Source organism: Melanotaenia boesemani, chromosome 23 (assembly GCF_017639745.1).
Source record: "Melanotaenia boesemani isolate fMelBoe1 chromosome 23, fMelBoe1.pri, whole genome shotgun sequence".
In the NCBI taxonomy this organism is placed as follows: Eukaryota; Metazoa; Chordata; class Actinopteri; order Atheriniformes; family Melanotaeniidae; genus Melanotaenia; species Melanotaenia boesemani.
The window spans coordinates 11,094,754-11,121,569 of NC_055704.1; the positions used below are offsets into that span (position 1 = coordinate 11,094,754).

Below are 26,816 nucleotides of genomic sequence, written 5' to 3' on the forward strand. Positions count from 1 at the left end.
AATAGAGCAGCTTTGGGATGGTGGAACGGGAGATTCTCATCGTGGATGTGTAGCCAACAAACCTGCAGCAACTGTGTGACGCTATCATGTCAATATGAAGCAAAATCTCTGAGGAATGTTTCCAACACCTTGATCAACCTATCTCATGAAAAATTAATGCAGTTCAGAAGGCAAAAAGGGCTCCAGCCTGGTATCAAGAAGGTGTATCAATAAAGTTGGAGTTAAGCTTTTAATAATTCTTTTCATTGTGAGGGTGTTTTTTTATTACGAAGCACCTTGTTCTACTTTAAGTTTGTATTAAAGATACTGTACACAAAGTCTTCTTGACTGAATGATTAAAACAATTTGAGGGTGAAACTAACATTTATGAATTAATTATTAATGCAGTAAACAAGAAACAAAGTGAGGCTTTGATTTCACATCTTCCTTCTTAATTCCGTTCCTCATGCCTAAACTGATAGAAAAATATGTTAAAAAAAACTAATGAAATCAGTGGAAAAAACAAGCTGATCCACAGTAATTCACCTCAACACATACTAGTACTGTGCAGACAATATCAAAATATTACAGTATATGTTTTGCTCTTTTATGTAGATAAACAAAAAAAAATATTTCAAAGTCTTTCCCATAGGGATGAGAAAAGTCTGCAAGTCTCCACGCAGGAGCTTTCTGTTACCCTTCAGGAGAATACAAAAAATCCCCAAAGGCAGTTTTTCAAATAGCGCCTCAAGTGAAGACGAAACTTGGCCGAGTCTGTCCAGCTCACTCTTCACTCATCCCGCTGCTCTTCCACAACCTGGATGTTGACCTTCTTCTTCCTGCCTTCATGTCCAGGCAGTTTGAGGGTCTGCTCTGTGATCTCGTCATCATCGTTTTCAGAGTCCGATGACTCATCAGAGTCTGATGTATCCTCGCTGCCTTCAGAATCGCTGTCTGACCCGTCGAGCTCAACCAGTGCTACATCCTGGGGGAAAAAGGAAGAAATTACATGATATAATTTACATGTGTTGAGAAGTTTTATTACATTTAAAAGGCAGGTGGAGACTTGTGCTAATATAAATGAAATGATAAAACTATTTTTCGTATAAGATGTTTCATAACAGATCTTTTGGCGTGAGCCTCATGACCCCGAGACCACTGTGAAGTACATTTATGAATAGCAACTGTGGAAAAAGTCCAGGCCAAATTGTCTTATCATCTCAGTACCTATTCATTTTCTGCAACTTATCCAAGGTCAGGATGTGGAGTGAAGAGGTTCAGGAGGGAGACCCAGACTTCCCTCTCCCTAGCGACACTCCCCAGCTCTTCCTGGGCTATTCCAAGATGTTCCCCAGCCAGAAAGAAATATATCCCTTGAAAAGCACCTCAGCTGACTCCTTTTAATACGGATGAACAGTGGCTCTATTCCGAGATCCCTTTGGATCTGTAAGCTCCTCACCTGATCAATCATGCTGAGTCCTTCCCACCCTCCAAAGAAAGCTAATTTCAGCCACTTCTATCTGCGGTCTCATCCTTTCGTTTACTATACAATCTTGTGACCATAGGAGAGGGTTGTAACATACAAAGACCATTAAATCAAGAGCATTTACTTTAAGTTCATCTCTCTCTCTTCATCACAATTTGACCAGAGCACTACCCTCATTACAGGTGATGAAGCATCAATCCATCTGTGGCAACATCCAACTATTACACATAAATAAGATCCCAACATACCTAAACTCCCTATACTCCTCCGCCTCAGACAAAGACTCTTTCCCAACCCAGTGGGAGCACTCCACCCTTTTCTGGTTGAGAACCACAATCTCAGAGTGGCTGACTTTCAATCCCTCAGTTCCACAATCAGCTGTGAACCACTCCGATGTGTGCTGAAGATCTTGGTCTGAGGAAGCCACCATAACCACTTCATCTGCAAAGAGCAGGGATGCAACCCCCGAGTTCCCCAAACTTGACACCTTCATCTCCCAGAATGCATCTTGAGATCCAGTCCATGAACAATGCTGTTAACCTGTCTGTGTTATCTTGTCATAATAGCCTTAAAAAGCTCACGTTTTCATTTGTTAAATGTTTTTTTTAATGAGGTGTCAATAAAACAGTCCATGCAACACACGAGGCTTCCATCAAGTTCGATCGCAAAAGAACATCAGCGCTAAATCTGGTCAATCTAAATATTCTTTCACAGTATGTATAACTATGGAAAGTGACAATGAAACACAGCATAATGGTAAATAGCTGAGTGACACTGACCATGTGTATGACCCTTTCTGTCTCTTCCACATTCTCTATGTCAAAGCATCCAGCAGGAGCATCTTCCATCTGCTGCTTCAGCTTCTTGTTAGCTTCGGCCATCTGAGGAAGAAAGTTCTGCAGCCGCTCCAGCACTGATGCACACACAAATCAAACCAAACGTGAACCATCAGCACATATTATGATCTCACTTTTTTTTGTTTGTTTGGTTTTTGCTGTGAGGAAGTCTCACCGCTGCTTCTTGGGACTCTCTCTGTCTGCAGGGATGTGCCAGCCTTTGGCTTGAGGAGAAGTTTCTCACTGAGACCTGGTGGCGTAGGAAGCAAGTTAATGACACTTGGTCAAATCTACAAAGAAGTGATGACAGTTCGAGGAATATAGAGGGAAAAAAAGTGGTGGGGAAAAAAACTTAGAATAACCCTAAAAATTGTATTAAGAAATCTGGAAGTGTCATAACCTGGCTACACGTAACAAAGAAGTGGTGAAGCAGATTAGAGGTCATGTATCTTCCATACTCGTAGCTGCATTTCTAACATATTTCAAGCAAAATGATTTTCTATTCATTAAAATTATTAAACAAACGATATGATTATACCAAAAAGAAATTAACTAGTTTGACTTGTCTTAAACTACTGTGGTGAGCAGCTGTTTGAGTTTTTTAGTACAACATCGTTTAATCTCGGTCTGCTATTATTAATTCTCCCTCTACAGTAAGAAAAACAAAACATTCAAACCTCCGCCATTTCCGCACGTCAGTAAAGCCCGTGAACTCGTTTTCTTTGCATTTAAGTCCATTTCATGAAAAGTAGGACTTTATTTTCTTCGACATGTGTTACTGATGACTTCCACATCCGGGTCAAAGTTCAGGACACCATTATTTGGCATTGGTCTAACAGCGCCCTCTAGCAGCCAGGAAGAACCAACAAGCTAGATAGCATATTTGGGCGTAAAACTAAAAAAATAAATAAAAACATCACCTTCACGGCCCATTTAATTGACTTAATCAAATATTTCTTCGTTTTTAATACATTTTAAAATCACACGGTGTGTTTTTAAAAGCAACTTTTACTTACATTAGGTCAGAGGGCTCTGCATTAGGTGTCCTCCGCGCTTGCGCAGTATAACCAATATATCTAAGTGGCACTTTTGCCCTCTTTATAGAGAATATTTGTAACAAGAGGTCTCACTCTTACGTCGATATAATAACATTTATGCGTTTAATTGCAAGTTAATCTCCGTCTCATTGAAGTGAAATGCCGACTTTCTGTTCTTCATCATAATAAATGTCTGTATAAAATATAAGGCTTTTGCAAGATTATTTAATTAAATTAACACTGATCAAATATGAATGGAAAATTATTTTGTTGATGCACTACATGGGCTGTGGTTTATGCTTTTAACTGCATTACAAAGGCATAACTTTATTTATCGAGGTATTCTGCATGAGAAAAACGTCCAATAAATAGAAGAAATAATGAATTAACTTTAATTATAATGCACATGATATTTTCGAAACGGGTCCCTCATCGCTTTTGTATTGACGATCTTTGGTGGCACTTTTCGCTGTGACGCGGAACTCGCTGGCATCCTGTCAAGGCTGACTCGCATCTCGATTCCTGGTTGAAATTCCTCCTCACTAAAGAGGTAACTATCAGAGAGAAGAAATAAAAATAACAATATTGAGATTTAATTTAGTATCCAGATTTTTTTATTTTCACTGGTGCTAGTTTTCCTTTTCTTTTTTTTACTGGTTCACGTATAACGTTGATCGAAACGGGAGCTTACCTGCTTCCCAGTGTTTTGATTCCTACACAGCTAGCTAACAGCGCCGTGTTGTTTAACTACCATAAAATAAGCCAGCAGTTTTATTAAGTAAATGAATCGGTAACTGTTTGTTTCTGCTGCTAGAGGACGTTAAGCAGAGTCGCTAACATAATGTAATAAACTGAGACTGATGATGTGGAGGCCTGAACAGCGATGAAGTGGACAAAATATTGTCTTCTCTAAGGCTGTGCTGTGTTTAAGTACACGGCGAATAGATGAAAATAATCTCTCAGAAAATGAACAGAGTCCAGTTATGATCAGTTTTCTTTTATGTTCTCCCTGTCAAGTTAAAGATGCAATACTGTAGTTTTTGTCAGTCTTTAATGGTGATTAGAAGTCGGTGCGGAAATAAAGAAAAACAAAATAGTTTCTGGTTATCTGATGAGTCCCAGTGATGCATATTAACGTATTTCTTGTCGTCGTGTACATCAAAGTTGCATATCTTTATTTCGGATGCAGACAAAAAAAATTCAATGCTGCCTTCTGCAGCGAGCCCTGATAATTAAATGTAAATATTATTTATATTAAATATTGTCATTTTCTTCTCTTCTATTTACTTGTTCATTTTCTTTAGGACAGATGCATCTCAAAGACCAGTGGGTGCATTGGTGGTGTGTCTGATTCAGTATAAACCACTTTATGCAGTGTTTTAAGCTTGGCACCAGACTGGATAACAAGAGATGAGACATTGCAATCATAGACCACATCATGAGCATCCAGAATCTGGGAGGAGCTTTAGGGGACTCCCTTGGCTCTAGCCTGACAGTGCGTATGAGCGGGGCAGGTGGCGGGTGGAGTGCTCTCTCCCTAAAACCTGTGTCCTCGGCACGGATCAGCTCATTTTTCCAAACCATGGTTCCTACTGGTTATACCAAACTACAGGAGGAGCGGTTGGCCATGGTGGACCTTGGAGCTAAACCTGAGGGTGGCTCACTACAGAATGGCTACAGACCGGAGACATCTCACACAGAAGGGAGACGGATCCTTGACAGGGCTTCTCGAAACTCTGTAACTTTATCTGATTGTGGAGATGGAGGCTACTCTGAGACGGAGCCCATGCTACCTGAGAGGAGACTCTCAGGTGAGGAGGCAGATGCGGAGGAGGAAGAAGATCAGGAGCAAAGGCCGAGAGCAGTTGTGTCAAATTTGCCCAAGGAGTCCCCACTTGCTATGACATTGCAGATTTTGGTGCCTTTCCTTCTTGCTGGATTTGGAACAGTATCAGCTGGAATGGTGCTGGATATTGTGCAGGTAAGCTGCGCTACAAATCTCCTATTATTGAGCAACCTGCAAAGTTTAGAGCTCAACACAGATTAAAGTCCGATTCAGTAGTATTGTAAGATTTTGAGATTTTAGATAGCTGCAGTCATGGTTTTGTCAGCGCAGCATTTTGCAGAGTTCAGAACATGGTGTCATAACCACAACAGAATCCCAGGTAAGGTTGAGATAATATGTTAAGCCTAATAGCTATTTTGCTTCTATTTTATCTATTTGGGATTTCAATTTGAGTGTTATCAAGAATAAATGTCTTTGAAAGGGTGTTTTTGTATTATTATGCTTCATATTAGTGTTTGAAACAGCCACAAACACTTGTGTGGTTGTAATAACGGGCCTATGTATCAACTCATGAAAGGGATAAACTAAAATGGGGATTTACTTCTCACTTATGTAATTGTTCCGTAACTAAAGTACTTGTTAGAGACACCACTTTGTAATGTAACAATCACCAACTATTATTAGACCACTGGATTTCACAGAATTGAGATAATACACTCTCAGTGGAGAAAAAGGCACTTATGTTCAAGTAAGAGCTGGACGCTGGTTTTAATCTGTCGATTTAAAAAGATAAGGCAAGATTTGCCAGCTGTGATTAAGATGCATTAAGAGGGTTTTAAACTAAAAAAGACAAGCAAAACAGCCGCAGAACAAATTTCTGAAGTAGTTGTGATATAGAAATACATTATGTGGCTTTTTTTTATCAGGTCCACCTTACTCGGACCGGGTTGGACCCCCTTTTACTTTCAGAACTGCCCTAATTCTTGGTGGAATAGATTCAATAAAAAACAGAACCTCAGTTTCTGCTGCTGTTACCCATCTGCTTCAAGGCTGGACTTGTTGAGTGTTGAGAGATGGTATTCTGCTTACTTTGGCTGGAACCAGTCATTCTAAGTGACTGTTACCTTTCTATCATCTCCACCCAGTTTGCCCAGTCTCCTCTGACTCATACATCAACAGGGTATTTTTTCCCAGGCAACTGCTGCTCACTGGATATTTTCTCATTTTCAGACCATTCTCTCTAGAGATGGTTGTGTATATAAATCCCAGTAGATAGCAGTTTTTAAAATGCTCATACCAGTCAGTCAAGCCACGTTTAGAGTCACTTAAATCCCATTTCTTCCTCATAAAAAAACCAACCTAACAATTCCATCAACATGGGAAGGAAAAACTCCCCTTAAAGAGAATTTGCACCAATGAAGAAGAAAAGCAAAAACTGGGGAAATGTGACCTGCTTTGTTAGTTCCTGCAAGAACATTTTGGATCAGCTGGAAGCTTTTCAGGAAGCTTGTTGGACCAAAGATGCCAATCCTGGTGTATGTAAAAGCCTCATTGTTTACATGAACCAAAAAAGAGTCTTTCTGAAAATTAGGACATAAACCAATAGAATAAAACCTAATCATGTCCGTAATAAGATCTAACAGGACAAGTCCACAATCTGAAGTCATAAGAAGATCTTTGGATACTTTGACCAGTGCTGTTTTTATCCTTTGATGTACTTGCAGTATAAATAATAGTAATAATTGGTTTTAGCTGCACTAATAAAAAGTGAGCCATGTTCACAGCTCTGTACAATTCCACATATACAAAGCCTTTATTAACTGTAACTGTGAGAGCAGCTGATAAGTCTGTACCCTATCTAAATGACAAGGTAGCACTGGATTTTAAATGTCAAATGAAGTTGAGTGATCGCGAGTAGGTTAGACATGTTTTTAAAAACCATCTATGTTGTGTCCGCAGCATTGGGAGGCATTCCAGTACATCACTGAGATCTTCATCCTGGTCCCTGCTCTGCTCGGCCTGAAGGGAAACCTGGAAATGACTCTGGCCTCAAGGCTGTCCACAGCAGTAAGACACACACACAAGTTGCACACTGTTATATTTGTACAAGCTGTGTAAACAAAAGTATGCAGGAACTAAATGTTTTAGTTTAATACAGTTTGTAGCTTCATTTCCTGATGAATTTGTTCTTTTTGTAATCAGATGGCTGAAATGCAGCATCATGCTGTGCCACTCTTCACTTTTTTGCTTGTTTGTTTTCTTTACCATCTTTACATCTCAGCTTAGTTGTCAACAAAAAAACGCATAAATTATTTTTCATTGTAATATTTGGGAGATTTTCAGGCATTTTTCCATCTTGGATAGAACACAAACAGTGGAATGGCGTCATTTCTACAGCCATTAATGTCTCGTCTTCCCAGCCCGGTGGACAGACTGCTGATCACAGAGCACTTTATCACTTAAAGCCACAGTCACTCATTCACACACACACTCAGGACTTGGAGCTTTTTAACTTTATAATACAGACTGGTCAATCCAGCTCAACAACCTTCTGTTATTCCAAACTATCCAACCTGTTGGGTCTGATTAGGGCTCTGGTGCATTCTGCATAGACAGATTAGCCAGTTTTACAAAGGCAAACCGTAAATATCCTGGTGAGGTGTTAAGAGGTTTATTTCTTTTTTGAAGCCTGTGCATACATTTGCAGCATGCAACAGCGCATAAAAGTGTGTTTTCACAAGCGCTTATTCAGCAGATATTTCTCAAACCGCATTTGTCTGCGCTCCTGAAACTTTGCGAGGTGGAAGAAAGTGTAAAAGTGATTGAGCAGGATTCTCTCTTTGTTTAGATTTTCCTTCCCGTCGGCCCCAGGCTCCCTGCACACAAGCTCCACATTCACAGCACTGTGTCAACATGAGCAGTGTGAGCAAATTCTCCTCAGCAGTTTCCCAAATAACAGTTTGTTCTCATGCTTCAGAGGTTCATCCTCGGCAGGGAAATACAGGGTGAGGTCGGCCATAATCCGACAAGTAGCAGGCATTATTAACCCTTAAAATTCCAAGCTGTTTTTGGCCTGCATGTTTTCTTTAATGTAAAAGAAGCTCAACCGTTGTAATCCCAGCCAACATACAGACATTTTTAAACAGCCTCAGTTGTCAGATTATGAGGCTAAAATGAATGGATCAATAGATATAGCAGCATAAAGGCCAACCAAAACAAAAAAACACATCTTATTACTAAAGGTACTTTCTAGAAACAACACACAGATCAACCAAGCCTTTTCTCGTCTGTGTATCATTCTTTCTCGTCTTTCAAGTCAGGAGAAAAAGTGTTGGCACTGAAACAAACACACAACAGAAACTATTTACATATTTATACCTTTTCCTCCAGCTGGGCTTTTGTTTTGCCTCAAAAAAAAAAAAAAAAAATCCATCTTAGCTGGTTTTTGTCTCGTCTTTATTCCAGCTCTAGACGGCCATTATTTTAGTTCTTTTCAAACAGGCATAAAACTTTCTGGTCACTTGTTGATCTTTGGCTGCCTGCGATTAGGCAATACTGTCAATTTAAGCTAGCTAATTAGTTGAAAGTTTAACAGAAAGTGGTTTCATCATAATGTCACGGTCAAAATAGAGGTCTCCTAGCAACAGCAGTGATAGCAATGTTTTTTTTTATTATGAAAATGTGATAAATAATGGTGTTATCATGGATTGCTAATTGTGGATTTACCATATAAAGTCTCTGAATAACACTACACTTTGTGGCTGAATTGTTAGCCTCCTAAACAGGATTTAAATAATAAAATCAATGCTTCTGGTTATTTGTCAAAGAAAGAAGTTCCTCACAACTGTAATTTCCAGTGACTGTAGAAGTTTTGTTTGAATTCTGCTTGGCATTGACGGACTTCACATCCATGGTTACACGATGTTTTGGTGGTTGAGATGGCTGCATGGAAAAAGCTGTCTGGCTGCAGGTTTTTTTTAACCTCATATCATTGATCTTTACGTTTTTTTTAAACTATTTCTTAAATCAGAATTTCAGTCTCCAGCAAAAACTTTATATAGTTTTGGTCTTTTAATCAGTGACCCATGTATTATAATATGTTGCAGGTAGGTTGGCAGCTAATAGCAATTTAAAAGTCTCATAATTATTTTGTTCCTTTGCTCTTTTTTTAGGCTTATATCAAGCTTCTACCTATAACAAAACAAATTTAAAAAAGATACGTTTTTAAGAAAAAATACTAGGCAATGAAAAACTAAATATTCAAATTTTAAAAACAGTGAGTATGTAAAAGATTATAAATGTCTCTACCTTTCAAATATCTCCTGAAACGTTCTAGGTTAGGTCAGATTTTTGCTACATGTGAAATATTATTCCATAATTTAGCCTATAATTTATTTCTCTTTCTCTTCTGCCTCTTATCTTAGGTAAATGTGGGTAAGATGGACTCGCCCATAGAGAAGTGGAATCTCATCATAGGCAACTTGGCACTGAAGCAGGTGATCACACACACAGTTAATGTCCTGATTGAATATTGGGATAATGACTTGCAATTATTTTATTATATCTACCTTTATTATTATGTTCTTTATATAGTATTTCTTATTATGATGAGTTATTTTTTCTTAATCCTTTTATTAGCCTTTTTATTTATTGCATGATTAAGTCGTCTTCTCTATGTCAGATGCAATTTTCAAAAGTACTTTTTGTCTTGTGCTTTCTATCTTTGATCATAGGAATCATATTTATTATATTTGACATGGAATAAAACTTCTACACGCTGTGATATTCATGTTACCCCATGGATGTGATAGGATTTGATGTTTTTATCGCGTGTTGCATCTGATAATGGTGATTGTTGTGTTTTTGTAGTGATTGTTCAGATTGTTCTGCTGAGCTCTGGTCATGCAGTAACACGGACCACAGGCTCTGCTTATCATCTACCCACACACTGATAAAACACACCATAACAAATGTACCATCAGTGTAATTACAAGCTGCTTGTGTGGTCTGTTATGCAACACCAGCAGTCATCATACCTGGACGTCATGCTCAGTATTTAACAACTGTTTGTATAGAAATCTGAGCCTGATTCCTTCTAGTACCACGATTATTCACTAACTAACACAATTGCTTCTCTGCTGCAGGTTCAGGCGACTGTGGTGGGTTTTCTGGCAGCTGTAGCAGCGGTGGTTCTTGGTTGGATCCCAGAAGGAAAGTTTCAGATGAGCCATGCTGTTTTGCTCTGCTCAAGCAGCGTGGCCACAGCCTTTATAGCCTCCCTGCTGCAGGGTAAACACACACACATGCACTCTGAACAGCTGAGTCCTGCAGCTTAAAATAAACTGTTAGAGCCGCTATTGCACACTTCTGTTCAGGTCCATTTTATTTATATACAAATGATACATTTCCAAAAAAAAATAAGCTTTTCGTAATGACCATTGCTAACCTATGCCACCATCTTTGTGTCATACCCAGGTATAATCATGGTGGGGGTAATTGTGGGTTCCAAGAAGACGGGCATCAACCCAGACAACGTAGCCACACCAATCGCAGCCAGTTTTGGTGACCTCATAACCCTGGCAATCCTGGCCTGGATAAGCCAGGGCCTCTACAAGTGTCTGGGTATGTGAGGAACTACTTTGTTTACTTGGTTGTTATGGATACAAAGTGTATGACATGCATTCCCTGTAAGCTGCTATTACGTTGAATCACCTATAAATGAGCTCATTGATGAGTCTTTTCCCTTTGTATTCTAGTTCCAGAAGTGCTACCAGTGGGTTATGGGGGTTTATCACCATCTTTTATCAAGAGTTTTTTTTTTGACACGTAAATGTGTTCTGCTTCAGCTCAAAACTCTGCGCCGTGTGCACATCTTCTGAGCTCAAGCTTGATCTCCTCTCACACTCTGATGCCTTTTGTGCTCTGATGGAACTTCTGCTTTTTAGGTTAGCCACTAAAGTAATTACTATTCCAACCATTCGTCTGAGAAACTTTGCCTCTGCAAGCAGGCGTGTCTGATTTGCAAGTTTCTTTTCGCGTTTCCCATCAAGACGATGGGCCGTTGGGACTCCACTGCCCCTGAATGGCTGAACCATGCCCACTAAAATGAACTGCCCTGTTCATAATGTAATGACCAAATTGTAATAAAATAATAAGGACCGCTACTCTCACTCGCTAAAAGCAAAAAAACACAGTTTTTTCCTCATAGTTGGCACCAGCTGCTTGTCTCTGGCAGAGCTCCTGCCTCTAGCTGGCAGGAACACAGCAACGCCTAGCAGCTTATTTCCTCTGGAGAGGTGGCTCTGCCCCTGTGGGTATAGGGTGTCTTGTATGAATGTGAGCGGGGTTTTAGTGGTTTGTATGTGTGAATTTTCATTAGTTTATATGCAAGACCTTGCTTATGTGTGCATGTGAGAGTAAAGTGTATGCGCATGTGCAATTGATTATATTAATATATGCTTGATTTCAGGGGTGTGTGTGAGAGTTGAAAATGCATTCTGTCTTATATGCACCTCATCGTGGATCCTGGGTTTGCTTGTATGATGCAGTGACTTGTCCATGATGCTAACTTTGTAACTAAAAGACTTCCCATATACACTACCAGTCAAGTACGCACCTACCTATTCAGTGTTAATGGGTAGGAGGTCTTGACTGATATAGTATATTCTGGTCTGCTGCCAGAAACAGTGACACATTTCTCCAATCGTCTGTCTGTACCAAAACAGCTTGCACATGAGCAAAATTGCATCATAGTTCCTGGACAGAAAGTCGATAAGACCTCTTGCTCTGTGAGTGAAAGTTTATTGCTGTTTGTTTTAACATTACGAGTGTAGCAGAGCGAGTTTTGCAGAGTCAAATTAGACTTTGAGGAGATGCTGAGTAGGGATGCACACTAACCATTTTTTTTAAACCAATACCGATAACCGATTTTTTTCAGTGAAAAACTTTTAGAATGCCTCTCAAACATTTTCTAAAGATATCAAAGAGAAATATTTTATCTAAGGTGTGAATACATTTGGCGGTAGCATCATACTTGGATGGAAGGAACACATCAGCAAAGTAGCGGAGGCTCGGCACCGTAAACCGTGGCTCCAAGTGATGAATCAGATGAGAAAAGCCTCTGTCCTCGACGGGGGTGAAGAACTGGTCGTCAAGCGCCATCATTTCCATGATTAAATATTCAATACTCTTAGCCTTCAATAGCCTTCAATAGCCTTAGCTTGTGTGCATGCTGGTGGTGCTGCATTCACGGGGTGATGGAAATTCCCCATTCCCACGTTTGCTAGTCGTGCTTCCAGCTTTTTCAAGTTCACGCTTCTATGCTAACATGTCGAAAAATACACTAAATGTCGGTTTAAGTCAGTTTTCTGGTTAGATAAATAAAAAAACTATCAAAACTATGACCCAGTTTTAACGAGTTGTCTTCCAACATGAGGGGTTATTCTTACATTTTTCCAGTCAGAAAGATTTTCTCTTTTTATGCCAACGTCACATGAATGCAGCATTCTCTACAGACCATTCAGGTCTCATAGTTTAAGCGGAGCACCACTGTGGTGACAAAAATATACAGTATATGTTATCAGGGCAAGTTATTATGATATCAGACTTATCGGAATGATGTAATAATTTCCTGGTATCGGCCCGAAAGTTATCGTGCATCCCTAATGCTGAGTCTAGGCTGTGGATGGAGCCCAGAAGCATTTACTTGTCATTTCTATACTGGAGTGTTAGCATGGTGAATGAAGGAGGAGGTGGAGAGTCTTTCCCCATCCAATATTAAAGCCATGAGAGGTTTAATTATTCAATTTTCAGTAAAACAGATAAGGAGTTATACATACATAAAACAAGAAATCCACATTCTTCACTGGTTTGGTGTTGCATTTAGTGATGAATAAGGAAATAACCACATAAACTGAGAGGCTAAATGGCAAAAAACCAACAGATTTTTGGATGTGTGAAGCCATTTTGGCTGAGGAATCGTTAACATAAGCCCCCATGGGAAGAGGCTGAATGGTCTGAGGAGAACTGTCTTTTATGATGCTTTTCAGTTCTTTTATGATGTGAATAGTTTCCTCAAATACAAGTCGCTTTACTTGATTTCAGAGTGATTTATGACTGCATGCAGAGATTTAATTAAAACGCCTGTCAGTTTTAAAGTTGCCGTAGCTCCATGCTTGAACTTAATGAATACTCACTAGCCGGTCCATCATCAAGAACACATGCTGTTTTATTATCTTCTTTTCTCTTTTTACTGTTAAGGCATAAGCACATTAGTCATTGCTTTTAAAGGCTTGTGTCCCATCGTGTTTTCTGTGTAAGTTTTTTTTTTTTTTGTCAGCTGTGCTGATAGCAAGTGTTTTCAGTAGTTTTGAAGAAAGAGAAGAAAAGCTATGGACCCAGCATATTTTTTTCCAGTGTGTTTTGCCTTTTTTCTGTGTAGCCACTTATAGGGCTTCTGATTTTTCAGAAAGGCGCTACTGTCATCATTCTTTCATTTGTCAGGCAGAAATTCAGCCCATTAAAAGAAACTCAGAACAAGGAATGAAAATTTTGTGTGTGCAGGTCAGTTTCATGCTAAATGCTGACGGTCATCGTATTAATGGTGACGAAGCTAAAAGAGTCTGTTAAAATGAAAATAGCCCCATAGTCTGTCCTGCAGGTAACATCATCAAACACTCAGATGCTCATTGTGTCCCTAAACATTGCCTCTGAAAGAGGGGGTGGTCTTAAATTGTCCTGCATTTAATCTGAAAACTTGTAGAACTGTGCAGCTTTTAATAGACAGATTGGGTTGTGACAGGTCCATCCACTGAAAACATGCTTAATAGCTGCTTAATGATCCTCCAAAGCTTTGTACTGGTGAAAAATCAGGCCAGTTCAGCACCTGGACTCTTCTCCTGTGAAGCCATGCGATTGAGAGGGATGCAGTATGTGGTTTAGCATTGTCTTGCTGAAATCTGTGAGGCCTTCCCTGAAAGAAATGTTGTCTGAATCGGAGCAGATGTTGCTTTAAAACCTCTCTGTACTTTTCAGTAATGATGTCACCTTCACAGATGTTCAAGCTGCCTCTGCTATAGACTTTAGTGGAACCTCATAATATCATAGATGCAGGTGTTTTGTTGGATGGTCCCTCTCCGCCTTAGTCTGCAGGACTTTACATGATAGAGCTTTAACCTGCATTTGTGGATTTTAAGGCAAACTTTGTTCACATTTATTTCTGGAAGTGTTCCTGCAGAGCCAATGCCGGGATTTCCAGTAGAGAATCACATCTGTTTTTAATGCAGATCACAAGTATCTAGTTTTGACCTTCAGCCTCTCTTCAGAGATTCCTCCTCATTCTCTGAATCTTTTGATATTATACACTGTATTCAAAATCTTCTCAATTTTGCATGTATTATAAAATTGTTCCACAATTTTTTAGATGCTATTTGCTACAGATTAGTTCACCTCTGTCCATCTTTACATCTGAGAGGTACTGTCTCCCTGAAAGGCTCCTTGTATTCCCAGTCATTTCCTGGAGTGTTGCTAATTAGTTGTCAAATGCTGTGTTTTGTTTTCAATAAAAAAAAAAAAAACATGGTCGTTTATCTTCTATTGGGAATAAAATATGGGTTTAAAAGATTTGCAAATCATTGCATGTTTTTTTTTAATTGGGGTTGAATGATGAGCTTTGCTTTGAAGCAACCCAAGAACACTTTGGGAATAATTATCTTTTAAATTGGAGTAAATTTAGATAAGGTTTTCTGAAACAAGCCGTTTTTTGGCTTTTTTGGGGCCCTTTATTAAGGTACTTCCCTCAGCCAACCAGTGGAGGTCCCTCCTGCCTCACTTTTTTAAAGCAAGGCCGTAACGTCCTTTCCTCCCATCACACATTCCACATGTTTAATTCATGCCACACCCAGACCTGTGGTCTACCTTCTTGTTTTAGTTAAACATCACATACAGGAAGGTATTTCCCTTGGAAAGCACTTCATACTAAATAACTCTTAGTTATAAATAATCTGGACAAGATGCATCGTTGTTGTTATGTAATTAATATTTCATAAATGTGGCCATTATGAAGAGAGCAGTTCAGCAAAAGAAACTGGATTTATTGAACAAACAAAACTCCATATTTCCACGGCTGGCTGGTGCAGGGAAGCTGTCTGGATGGGGGACTTTCATGACATTGGCTCTGTTGTTCTTTAACCCAGTCAAACAAGCACATTCCCTCTAAATTAGAACTTATGATCAGAACATATAGATTTACCTTAAAAAAAACAAACAAAAAGTCTTTAATGCTTTTAATGCTGAAGGGATTCAACCAAGTATAGAAGAGACAGCAGCTAGACCAAGGAGAATCTGGTTTATTTATTTAGTGCTTTTAGCAAACAGGATTTCTAAAGAGTCTCTCTGTTAGAGGGGCTATGAAAGCTGGGAAAGTGAGAACTTAACATGGGATACAGTTATGGAGATACTGTATGTTGCCAGAGCTTGTGATTACTTCAGTACGTGTGTCTGGATTGCCTGTTGATGGCAAGAAGAGACAAATGAAATGAAATGACTAGTTAAAAGTATGAAATTATTTATTAAGTATTGGTTTAGATAATATACATTTTAACTGCTGGTTTCAAAGCCCAAGTTAGTTTTGATTAGGGGTGTCCCGATTCGATATTGATATTGGAAATAGGTCCGATATCAGCCAAAAAAAAAAAAAAACTGTATCAGATTATATCGACCTGCATAAAAAATTTCCATTCCGATATAAGTAGTCATTTCCTCCCTTAATTCTGCTCCAGCAATTCTATGCAGCAGCGCCCAGATTCCAGCATGTAGAGCTCACGATCTCAACAAGTGTGCTGGCAAAGAAGCAAGGAGCAGCAGCGATGTCGGTCGTGTGGCAGTATTTTTTTGTTAAAGTCTAAAAAAGTTGCAGCACAGGAGCAGGCTGACAGCTCAGTGTGCCGAAATGCTTGTCTCATAAAAAACCTTCACATGTTCGGACTGCAGAGGGCGGAGATGTAGGAGTAAGAAGGTTAGTCATCCGTTTAGTTAACTGACTGATTATTTTGTGTTTTAGAGTGATATGTTTATTTTTTTTTACACTCTTTGGTGTGTGAAGACTAAGAACAATGACCACATTGTTTTGGACAGTCACTGAAATTGAAGCTGTGGACTTTTAACTTTGAGCAGTTAGACAATGTTTTGTTTTTTATTTTGTTTTTGGGATTTTTTTTTATTGTCCCCACCAGCTACATACTGACAGTAAAAAATACCACAAATGACCCTTAATTGTGATTTTGCACTTTAAAAATACAACTTTTTGTTTAATTAGGATTTATTGAGGTTATTTTTCAGGATCTTCTAATTTTAATATTTATTTTATTCATTTGTTAAATATTCTTATGTTTAAGGTTCAGATTTATGCAACACATGGTTAATAATAAATGGGTATAATATATATTTTTCCATACTTACTGGTGCTGGCTATTTTTCTCTGAGTCATATCACTTGATCAAGCCAATTTCTCACATTCCACACTACATAATAAGTAAAAGTATATATGATTCGTGCTGATATCGTATCGGATTGATATCGGTATCAGCCAATACCAAATGCTGCAATATCGGTATCGTATCAGCAGTGAAAAAGTTGTATCGGGACACCCCTAGTTTTGATCATTACTATCTTTTTTCTTTTCTAAATATCAATCAGTTTTTACTGTGTGAAGCTTTTCAGGAATGCTTCATGACTAAAATCTAAGTTTTAATTTGTATATAAAAACATAATCTAGAGTTTAAAGTTTAAAGTTTTTTTTTTTACTTTAAAGTTTTTTATTTATCACGTGCAAGATGGCAGTGAAATGCAACCGTACATGCATCTGAGGCTGTGTGCATCCATTTACCTCTAGTGAACAAACAAAAACAACACGGTAAAAAAAAATGAAAAGATAAGAAATATAATGAGCCGCAGTCTAATGATTGTGCAGTGATGTTCATGCTTTACAGTCTGACTATATACATATATAGTATACATAGTATAATATACTATATATATATATATATACATATAAGTAACATGAGTAAATGACTGTGTTTTTCAGCAGATGTTAGGACATTGGCCAGTGTCACTACAGTGAGGGAAGAAGCTTCTTCTGAGGCTCTCTGTGTTCGCTTTAATGAGCCTTAGGCGCTGGCCTGAGTGCAGCCACTCGAACAGACCTTTGTTAGGCTGATGAGTGTTTCTCATGATCCTGTACACTCTGGCATTTGATCTCTTCATGATGATGTCCTGGAGGGTGGGGAGTGTTGTACCCATGGTACGCTCTGCTGACCTCAGCACCCTCTGTAGGGCTCTTCGGTCACGACCAGTACTGTTCCCGTACCACTGGGTGATGTTACCAGTCAGAACACTCTCCACCACTCCAGTGTAGAACATCCTCATGATTTTCAGAGAGACTCTGAACTTCCTCAGTTGTCTAAGGCTCTACCTCGCCTTCTTCACCTGGCTGTCTATGTGCAGAGTCCAGGAAAGATCCTCGGTGATGTGCTCACCCAGGCACTTGAAACTGCAAACCCTCTCCACCAGAGTTCCATTAATACTCAGAGGGATGTAGTTCCTCTGCTGTCTCCTCCCATATAATCATCTCAATAATCATCTCCTTAGTTTAGTCTACATTTAACAGGAGGTTGTTAGCATGGCACCACTCTCCCAGTTTCTCCACCTCCTCTGTATACGCCTGCTCATCATTGTTGATGATGCAACCAACCACCACAGTCTGCGAACTTCAATGTGGTGTTGGAGCTGCCCATGGCTACACAGCCATGAGTGTACAAGGAGAAAAGCAGAGGGCTCAGGACGCAGCTCTTTGAAAATCCGGTGTTGAGGGTTTGGGGGTTGGATGTGTGCCTGCCCACCAGCACTACCTGAGTCCTGTTTGACAGGAAGTCCAGGATCCAGGCTCACAGGGTGGAGTTCTGCCCCAGGTTGAGCAGCTTGGAGTGGAGTGTGGTGGGGACTATAGTGTTGAAAGCTGAACTAAAGTCAATGAAAAGCATCCTTACATAGTCCCATGTGCACATGTCCAGGTGGGTGAGGGTGGTGTGCAGTACCTGGGATATAGCGTCATCCATGGATCTGTTAAGCCAGTAAGTGAACTGAAGTGGGTCCAGAGACTCAGGGAGCGAGGCACCGATGTAGTCTCTCGAAGCACTTTGAGAGCTCAGAGGTGAGGGCCACATGCCGGTAGTCATTAAGGCTGGCTGGAGAGGCATTCTTTGGTACAGGGATGATAATGGCTCTTTTAAAGCAGGCATGGACCACAGAGTGGCTCAGAGAAAGGCCGAACACCATGGTGAAGACAGGCGCTAGCACTTTTCACTTTTTCAGGTTTTTTTATTGTTCCAGGCACAAAAACATTTTTTTACAGGTTAAACAAAGATCAGTCACATCATTTCAAATACAAAGACAGAAAGAATTTCTTGGCTGACTTTACAAAATCTTCTGGCTATAAGGACTACCCAAAACACTCAATGAATTCTCCTTAAAACAAAAAATAAAATAAAAATAAAGGGGCCTGTGCTAACTTTGCAAAACAAAGCAAAGAGTAATAATTTAAATAAGATATATACAAAAAAACAGGCCATACATTTGTAAAATAAGGTGCAAAAGAGAAGTAAATAAAGGATTATAAAAGGGTTCCGCATACTTTGCAATAATTCAAATTCCATCGGTTTAAATACCTTTCTTTTTTTGATGTACACTTCTTGTCTCTGGTCATATATTCTTTTACCATGGTAAACAGGCGCTAGCAGGTCAGCACAGAATTTAAGCATCCGACCAGGAATGCCGTTACATCCTGTTGCCTTCCAGCAGCTCACTGTCCTCAGTATTCTCCTCACATCATGGTGAGAGCATGTACAGCTCCGGCTGGAGTACCAACGGCTGCAGCAGTTAGCATGCTAAGGCCAGCAGAGCCAGCGCCAGCCTCAAACTGTTTTTGCTATTAGAGATGTTAACATGCCAGTGAAATTTATGTGACCTCTCCAATGTAGAGGATTTAGAGCATTATTCTTGGTTTTATGTTGTGTACCTTAGAGTAGTCAGAATTTAAGTTGCACTAGTAAGTGAACCAGAACACTTGTCCGATTGGAGAATCAGGAAATTTACCCAATAGCTACTCAAAGAAAAGCTACAGACGGTATCATGCTGAGTGGGAGTTGGTGCCAGGGACGAAGCTTTCCAAATAAAGTTAAGTGTTTGTGCTTTTGTGTTGACAAAAAAGTGATGATAAAAACAACCATTTAAGACAAAAGCGATGTAGTTCCAAACTCCAAATTATTTACTTCAATTGCTGTTAAGGATTTCAGGATTACATTGTTTTACATGATGACACATGTTTCATAAAATATTCAGTTATGCTCACGAGTGGGACTGAAATTTCCTTCCTGTGTATTAGGAGCATCTTACCACATGAAAGCCTTTTTTTTAACTTCATTTCTTTTCCAACACTGTTAATCTCTGTATTCTACTAGAGACTGACAGAAATATCAATCGTTCCTTTATGATTCACTGCTGCTGTCAGTGTTTGTCTGAAGGAGATGGGCCGACTCCTTTCTTCCCAAGAAATACTACTTCAGTGTATCTCAGCGTTTCCATTGCAAATTAGACTCTCACTAGTTAGGCAGGGTTTAGCCTGTATTTCTAACATAACATCAAACCAGTTCTATGACAACAAACTTGACACAACTAACATAGATGATGAAATAGCGAGGAAAGTTTGTATTTCCAGAGCTGAACTTAAAGCGGAAAGCCGGAAAGCGATAGATGTGTCAACTATGTAATAACGTTACATCTATTACTTCCTTGAATTAATGAAGAACGCGACATAAACAAAAGACAAGAATGGTGGACATCCAGCAGTTCGTGTTCTTTCTTCTTGGCATGTGGCTTAAAATTTTTTCAATATTCTGGCACCATTCCCAGTTTTTGCCTGGGAAGGGTGCCAACCTGCTGCATACAAGCCTCATTAACTTATAGGAATGACTGTCTTTCATGTTTTGGCCCAAAGAGGCATAATTTCACCTTCAGCCTCTTCTTCATCTCCAGACTCCTATCCATATGTGTCATCGTTGGTTTGCGCCTTCTTCATGTGTTTGACTCCTCTGTGGATCGTCATCTCCTCCAAGCACCCCGCCAGCCGAACCCTGCTCTACTCCGGATGGGAGCCAGTCATCACTGCCATGGTCATCAGCAGGTATGTGTGTGCATGTGTTTAGCCCTGAAAGGGGAGAGAACAGCTATTCTATGTTTGCTGCTTCCAGTGTCTGGCTCATTTGATGACTCATCCCGTAAACGAATTGCAGCACCCAAACACATATACCCTCTGCTCCCTTTGAGCCTGCTGTTTTACAAATAGAGTCAGTGGGAAGGGAATTATCATCCAGCTCGTTCACTGTCTTCGCAGCAGCTGCCTCTCAACACATAGCGAATGTGATACTTGTGTTTTTAGACTCCAGTAGAAGGATGGAATAAGAGGATATAAATAATTTATCTTCTAAATCAACAGTCCAGGGTTTGTACAGTCCTGCAAAGTTTTGACTTAGTTTCTTTTTCCAGGCCTGAAAAAGAATAGAAAAGGAGTCGTTCATATTTGAATTTCTTTCCTTAAAGTTAAAAATCAAACTTTCTACAGAATTTATAGATTAAGTCAACAGAATGTTTGCCCTTAACTTTTTTAATACACAGTATCCTCTACAGAGGACACCTGTTTGCCAGCTGTTTTCTAGTATATTCATGGGTTGGGGTGGTATATTTGACAAACTGTCACTTAGTGGACATCAGCGAGTCACACTGCCACTCACTGTAGAATAAATATATGTACATACATACATTGTAATTACCAACTTTGGAATGGCACATCTTTTATAGTGAATAAAATATGACAAAGAGCTCTCCCTCAGGGACGGGACAAGACGCTATCTTCTTGACAAAAACATCTTAACCTCCCGAGACCCGAGCTTTGGTTTGACTTGCGAACCAGTACATAAAATTTTATAATTTATGATTAGACATATTTTATTATATATGATGTAGATAAAAATATTATTTCAAATTGAAAAGCAAAATCTCTTCTGACTCCACCAAATGGCATTTTAAGTGTTCCAGTTTCACAGAATTTAGTATTATGGTGCAGACAACCAAATATGTGATGCCCGTGTATGAGGATGCTAGGACTCAGGAGGTTAAAACATCTTTAAATGAACGCTTCACCCTCATCTTTGGGCCAGTCGTAATCACGTTGACAACATGGGTTTTTTCCCCCGTGCCTGTGAAGTTTTGTTTGTGGATTTTAACAGTCGTTTGGAGGCAAGTCTCGTTATTTGTCAACAGTATGATCTGCCATCTAAATGTGAAGAGCGTTGTGATTCGCTAACGTCACCTTTTCCAACATGTTCAATTTTATAATGGAAAGTTCCATCTGCTTGTTAGTGTGCCAGCTAACATCAGTGAATAATAATGTGTTAATGTTAATGAAGGCTATCTCCACAGCTTTGTTTTTGTCATCTGGTTTTCATTCATGTTAAAGTCATAAAACAAGAAAGAAACAAAGCTGATCATCAAAGTTTGAGTTAGCTTTAACAAACGTTTATGCTCATGAATAAAGAAGCCCTGGTGTGGCCGATGACATTTGGACAATTATTCTTGAGTGTGAGCTTAAGGAGGAGGATGTTATTTATGTAGCACAGCTTGATTCACGGCTGAGGTACAAATAGAGCTGGACTCAAGGCCGAGGTGAAGGGAGTTCATCACAGCTTCCTGATGTCACAGTATTTTAAATAAGATCAACAAAGCAAAGTATTCCAATTTTCTTAACTCAATAAATGTGCTTTTTCTCTTTTATTTTCCTCTCAGAGTACACCAGAGGCATAATATAAATGTTAAAATCACAAAATGTTTGTGCTCAGACCCCCCTAAAGGATTTAAGTCCGTCATCTTTTTCACACCTTCTGAGTTTGCAAGTTTGCACCTTCAGTCACCATCTGTGGTTTGGATTCTGAAGAGCTCCCTAAAGGACCGCCTTCTTAAGCTTTTTCTCTGGTTACTTTAACGCCACCATTCCTTACGGTGAAGTGACAAAACAGCCAGTCTGTGATTGTCAGTCGAGTCAGATAACAAATTGTTGTACAGGAGATTTCCCACCATCCTAGGAAAGCTCCTACTTCAAGGTGGGATCTAACAAAAGTTCTTTCAGACTGAAGTAGTTCTCTCTCTGCAGCGCAAATGCAACCAGTAGGATTGTCAAAAACTTGATAGTCAGATACTTATTGCTGCTAAAAATTTTATGCCAGCAGTGTCATCTTCCTCTTTATAACTTTACTGCAGGGCTGAGCTTCCAGTACTGAGCTGCTGCTGTTCAGGCATACAGCCAACTTATCATTGTGTTTATTCTACACGCTTCAGACTCTGATCACTACGTGGCATTTTTTGAGACTATGTCACGAGGCTCACTTTTGTGAGGCCGCAGCCAACTTTTTAAAAGTTCACGCCTCCTAATTTGTCATTTATTTCCCTCTGTAGGATCGAAAATGGTATTAAGTATTACTTATTTTAACAGTTTTGAGTTTGAAATGATAAAATCAAGATATCTTGAGGAACCAGAGAAAAACACAGAAAGGTGTGTTTCTCTTTAGGAGCTCTCCATTCATAGCTGGTGTTGTTTGTTCTGAAAGCTGCTGAAGACCCAACAAACAGAGTTTTATGAACTACAATCAGCTGCACTTCCTTAGATCTGGATACGAAAAGAGATGGGACTTCTTCCGGACTTCTTCCAGTCCGTGCTTTGAGACCACACAGGGACCTTTTAGAGGTTTAGTGGTGATTAATTTGAATGAGCTGCAGTACCTACAACTGCATTTTTCTGGCAAATATGGCAACATATAAATAGTGAAAATGCAGCTTGTATAAACCATATTATAAACATCTAGATGTTTGGACCCATATCTCTAAAAATGACATTTGTTTAGACCTCTTTAGATTAATTTAAATGCCACAGCTCTTTTCCTGTTTCCCTTTATATCTTTTTTTTTAACAGCCACTGATCTAATAATGTTCTGCTCTGCAGCATCGGAGGACTCATCCTGGACAAAACGGTCTCCGACCCGAATCTGGCTGGCATTGTAGTGTACACCCCAGTTATCAACGGTGAGTACTGACTTTTTTTTTTTTGTTCTGCTTGGTTTATAGTTGCAGCCTGAAAGGCTGTTCAGGCATTTAAACCACTAGATAAAGCATCTTTTGCTGGGGAAAACCTACATCCTGGCTTTATCACGAATGCTACATTGACTCTTGTTTTTAGTTTTGCTCTTGTTCTACATCCACAACTCCTCTTCAATTTGTCTGGGATTAAGGTTTTTTCAGGCAATACTTGGGCTCTTGGAAACCGCTCATGCATGTAAAAAGCTCTCCAGTTGGTGTGGCTACGGTTCATAATCATGCCAACAGGGAGTGCCAGATGTATCAGCAGAAATTATTTAAGCAGCACAGATTCTAATCCAGTGTGGGAAAATCTTTTAGAAATCAGTAATTTAATGAGAAAAAAAAAGCTCAAGAGGATGCAAAGAAAAACATAGTACAAACAAAGCCATGGCAACTGGCTGCCACTAGTGCAGCACTATTCTCTAATTCATGTTTTTCATCAAGAATTCATCTGTTATTTATGTAGACCTTAATCACATTATTATATCCCACTAGTGGTTTTTGCAGCATATAGCAGGAAAACATTGCAGTCGATACTAAACAGGAAGGCTTTGGAAAGGAAAAAAGTCAGATTTTTTTAGGTTAAGGGGCTCGTGCACCCTTTTTTTTTTAGGTATATAGATATAACGAAAGCTTTAAAGCAGCTTCATGAGACATCATCATGTGATTGTACTCTGTTACATCTTAAATGGAATAGGAATGGCATAACCCTTATGTAGCTCATGTTTTTAGTTCATAATCAGAATGTTGTTGAACTTATGTCAGTGGTCAGAATTTCGTACTCATGTAAATATTCCCACTGATATGCCACAAAGCCTATCATGGCACTTCACCTTAATGCTGTGCTTGTATGTTTAGCCACGGGAGTATTTTTGTAGCAGTGTGATTATTTGTCTATTGGTCAGTGATCTCTATAGATACCACCTAACCTTTCTTTATGACATCAACAGTGAGCAAAGCAACATTTTGCATCTGGGTTTGCGACATCATAGCTGACTTCATGCCTGATCCTTTTTGGTCTAGTCTTTCTATCCAGAAGATGCTGAATTATAGATCTTGTCCAAGCTTCCATCCATCCATCCATCCATCCATTTTTTGCCGCTTATCCTGAGTCGGGTTGTGGGGGCAGCTGCCTAAGCAGGGAAACCCAGACTTCCCTCTCCCCCAGCCACATTCACCAGCTCATCCGGAGGGATCCCGAGGCGTTACCAGGACAGCTGGGAGATGTAGTCCATCCAGCGTGTCCTAGGTCTTCCCCGGGGCCTCTTTCCATTGGGACGTGCCTGGAACACCTCACCGTTCAGGAGGCATCCTAACCAGATGCCCGAGCCAGCTCATCTGGTTCCTCTCGATGTGGAGGAGCAGCGACTCTACTCTGAGCCCCTCCCGGATCACCGAGCTTCTCACCCTATCTCTAGAATCAGAATCAGAATCAGAAAGGTTTTTATTGCCATATGAGTGAACAGGTTCACATCATTAGGAAAATGCTGCGGTACTTGGTGCAGGCATAAAAACAATATAAGTTTAAGCATGCAATAAATATAAAATAAAAATTTTAAAAACAAAATAAAGTCTTTACACTTTAACACAAAATTACAAAATATACAGAATGGGTATGGAGTTAGAGCATAATCCAGAAGGGAGTATGCTAAAGTGACAGTAAAGTAACTTTAGTATGTTTGTCTCTTTTTGCATGAAGCACAGGTCCTGTGACTGAGACAGAGCGTTTATGGCCTAGAGTTCTTGTTCATGAGTCCAACAGCAGAGGGGTAGAAACTCTTCTTGTGGCGAGAGGTTCTGGTCCGGATGGACCTCTCTAAGGGAGAGCCCGGCCACCCTGCGGAGAAAACTCATTTCGGCCGCTTGTATTCGCGATCTTCTTTCGGTCACTACCCACAGCTCATGACCATAGGTGAGGGTAGGAACGTAGATCGACCGGTAAATCGAGAGCTTTGCCTTTTGGCTCGGCTCCCTCTTCACCACGACAGACCGATGCAGAGTCCGCATCACTGCAGACTCTGCACCGATCCGCCTGTCAATCTCCCGCTCCATCCTTCCCTCACTCGTGAACAAGACCCCGAGATACGTGAACTCCTCCACTTGGAGCAGGACCCTATTGCAGACCCGGAGAGAGCACTCCAAGCTTCATCATTATTATTTTTCATAACCAATCATCAGATTTCTAACTGAAATATTTCCTTCTGGTTTGCTTCTACAATAACAACACATATATTATACAATTTTTTAATTTTATTCACAAATGAATAATTATTTTTTATTGTTATTTTTATTTAATTAATTTTAATTTAACCTAATTTCAATGTTTTTACTTGCTTTTTACTTGAAAGAAAAACAAAAAACATCATCAGTGAACTCTAAGGTGCTAAGCGTAGTAAATGCATTGCAAATAATTTATTTAAATGTGGCCCTTCCCAAATTTTTCTCTCTGCACCTGAATATCCTCTAAATACAAATGCAAAAGAATCAGTTGCAAAGGTCTGTGTCCATGCTGCTTTTTCCAATGGATTAAAGCAACTTTGTTACAGGCACAAAGCTTTTGTAGATATGCCCTCAAACATGAAGAGACCCTGCATGTCTCAGCCTTTAGTTTGTTCAGTGTTTTGATATATGGGACAATTCAGCAGCCAAACAACTATTAATGCCCTTTCTTAATGTTGTGCACCCGTGTCTTCCTCTTCATCCTGCAGCTTTTTCACGGATCTGATTTCTTTTAAGTGTTTTGAATATGGTCTGTTTCTTTGCCATCTCTGCTGAGGCTTGATTAATATTTCCATAATATTTTGCAACGAGTTAAAAAAAAAAAAACAAAAAAAAAAGACAGCTGCAGTTTGGCTGTTTTCTTTCTGAACTGTTGTAATTAGCAGAAAGTTGTCTTAATGCAATCTCGTCTTAATGAGCAGCAGTGATACACCACCGCTTTATGTTCCACAGACGATAGCAGCAAGCTGTTTAAATTAGAAGTTTGGTAACAGAGAAACTTAGCCCGTTGTTGTTTGTCTCATTTATCTCTTTCAGTTTTTTAATTAATGCAGTCTCTGACCCTCCGAGCAGAGATGGAGACAAAGTGTTTATACACAAGATGGATAATGGAGCACAGAGTCTATTTGTCTTATGCTGTGCAGCTTCCAGATGTGAATGATGGTGGAAAATAGTAGAAGTAAGTCTGCTCAGTAAACTGTCCCCAGATAGAGAAAGGTTACTTAAAAAAAGACTCTAAATGCTCAACAGAATAAATAAGTTACCTAATGAGCAGGCTTTATGCAGTCAACTATGGTCCATATGTCTCCATATAAAACTGAGCCTCTGCCTTATTTCTTTTTCTTTCTTTTTTTAATCACTTCTATCTCAAATGCCAGTGAGCTTGCCATGATTGCCTTGGCCCTGGCACTTCAAGAGATAAGCTTTCATTTAATGACATTAATTAGAGACATTTA

General features: G+C 39.5%; 2 protein-coding genes across 3 annotated transcripts in view; one reads left to right on the forward strand and one right to left on the reverse strand.

The window, feature by feature from the left end:
- Positions 1-99: 99 nt before the first annotated feature.
- On the reverse strand, positions 100-3,099 carry nopchap1 (NOP protein chaperone 1). Its single transcript, XM_041977641.1, has 4 exons — positions 2,979-3,099; positions 2,477-2,551; positions 2,245-2,378; positions 100-964 (listed from the first exon to the last, which is right to left on the reverse strand). The coding sequence occupies exons 1-4, from the start codon at positions 3,037-3,039 to the stop codon at positions 770-772; spliced, it is 465 nt and encodes a 154-aa protein (XP_041833575.1). The 5' UTR covers positions 3,040-3,099; the 3' UTR covers positions 100-769.
- A 714-nt stretch (positions 3,100-3,813) lies between these two features.
- Positions 3,814-26,816, forward strand: part of slc41a2b (solute carrier family 41 member 2b) — a 37,086-nt gene continuing 14,083 nt past the window's right edge. The window contains exons 1-8 of one of the 2 annotated variants that reach the window (XM_041977253.1): positions 3,814-3,888; positions 4,643-5,319; positions 7,084-7,191; positions 9,549-9,620; positions 10,269-10,413; positions 10,600-10,746; positions 20,212-20,359; positions 23,228-23,307. In XM_041977253.1, coding sequence (XP_041833187.1) covers positions 4,777-5,319; positions 7,084-7,191; positions 9,549-9,620; positions 10,269-10,413; positions 10,600-10,746; positions 20,212-20,359; positions 23,228-23,307 — 1,243 coding nt within the window. In that variant the 5' untranslated portion in view covers positions 3,814-3,888; positions 4,643-4,776. The remainder of the gene's footprint in view (positions 3,889-4,642; positions 5,320-7,083; positions 7,192-9,548; positions 9,621-10,268; positions 10,414-10,599; positions 10,747-20,211; positions 20,360-23,227; positions 23,308-26,816) is intronic. The other variant, XM_041977254.1, reaches the window with a different exon arrangement.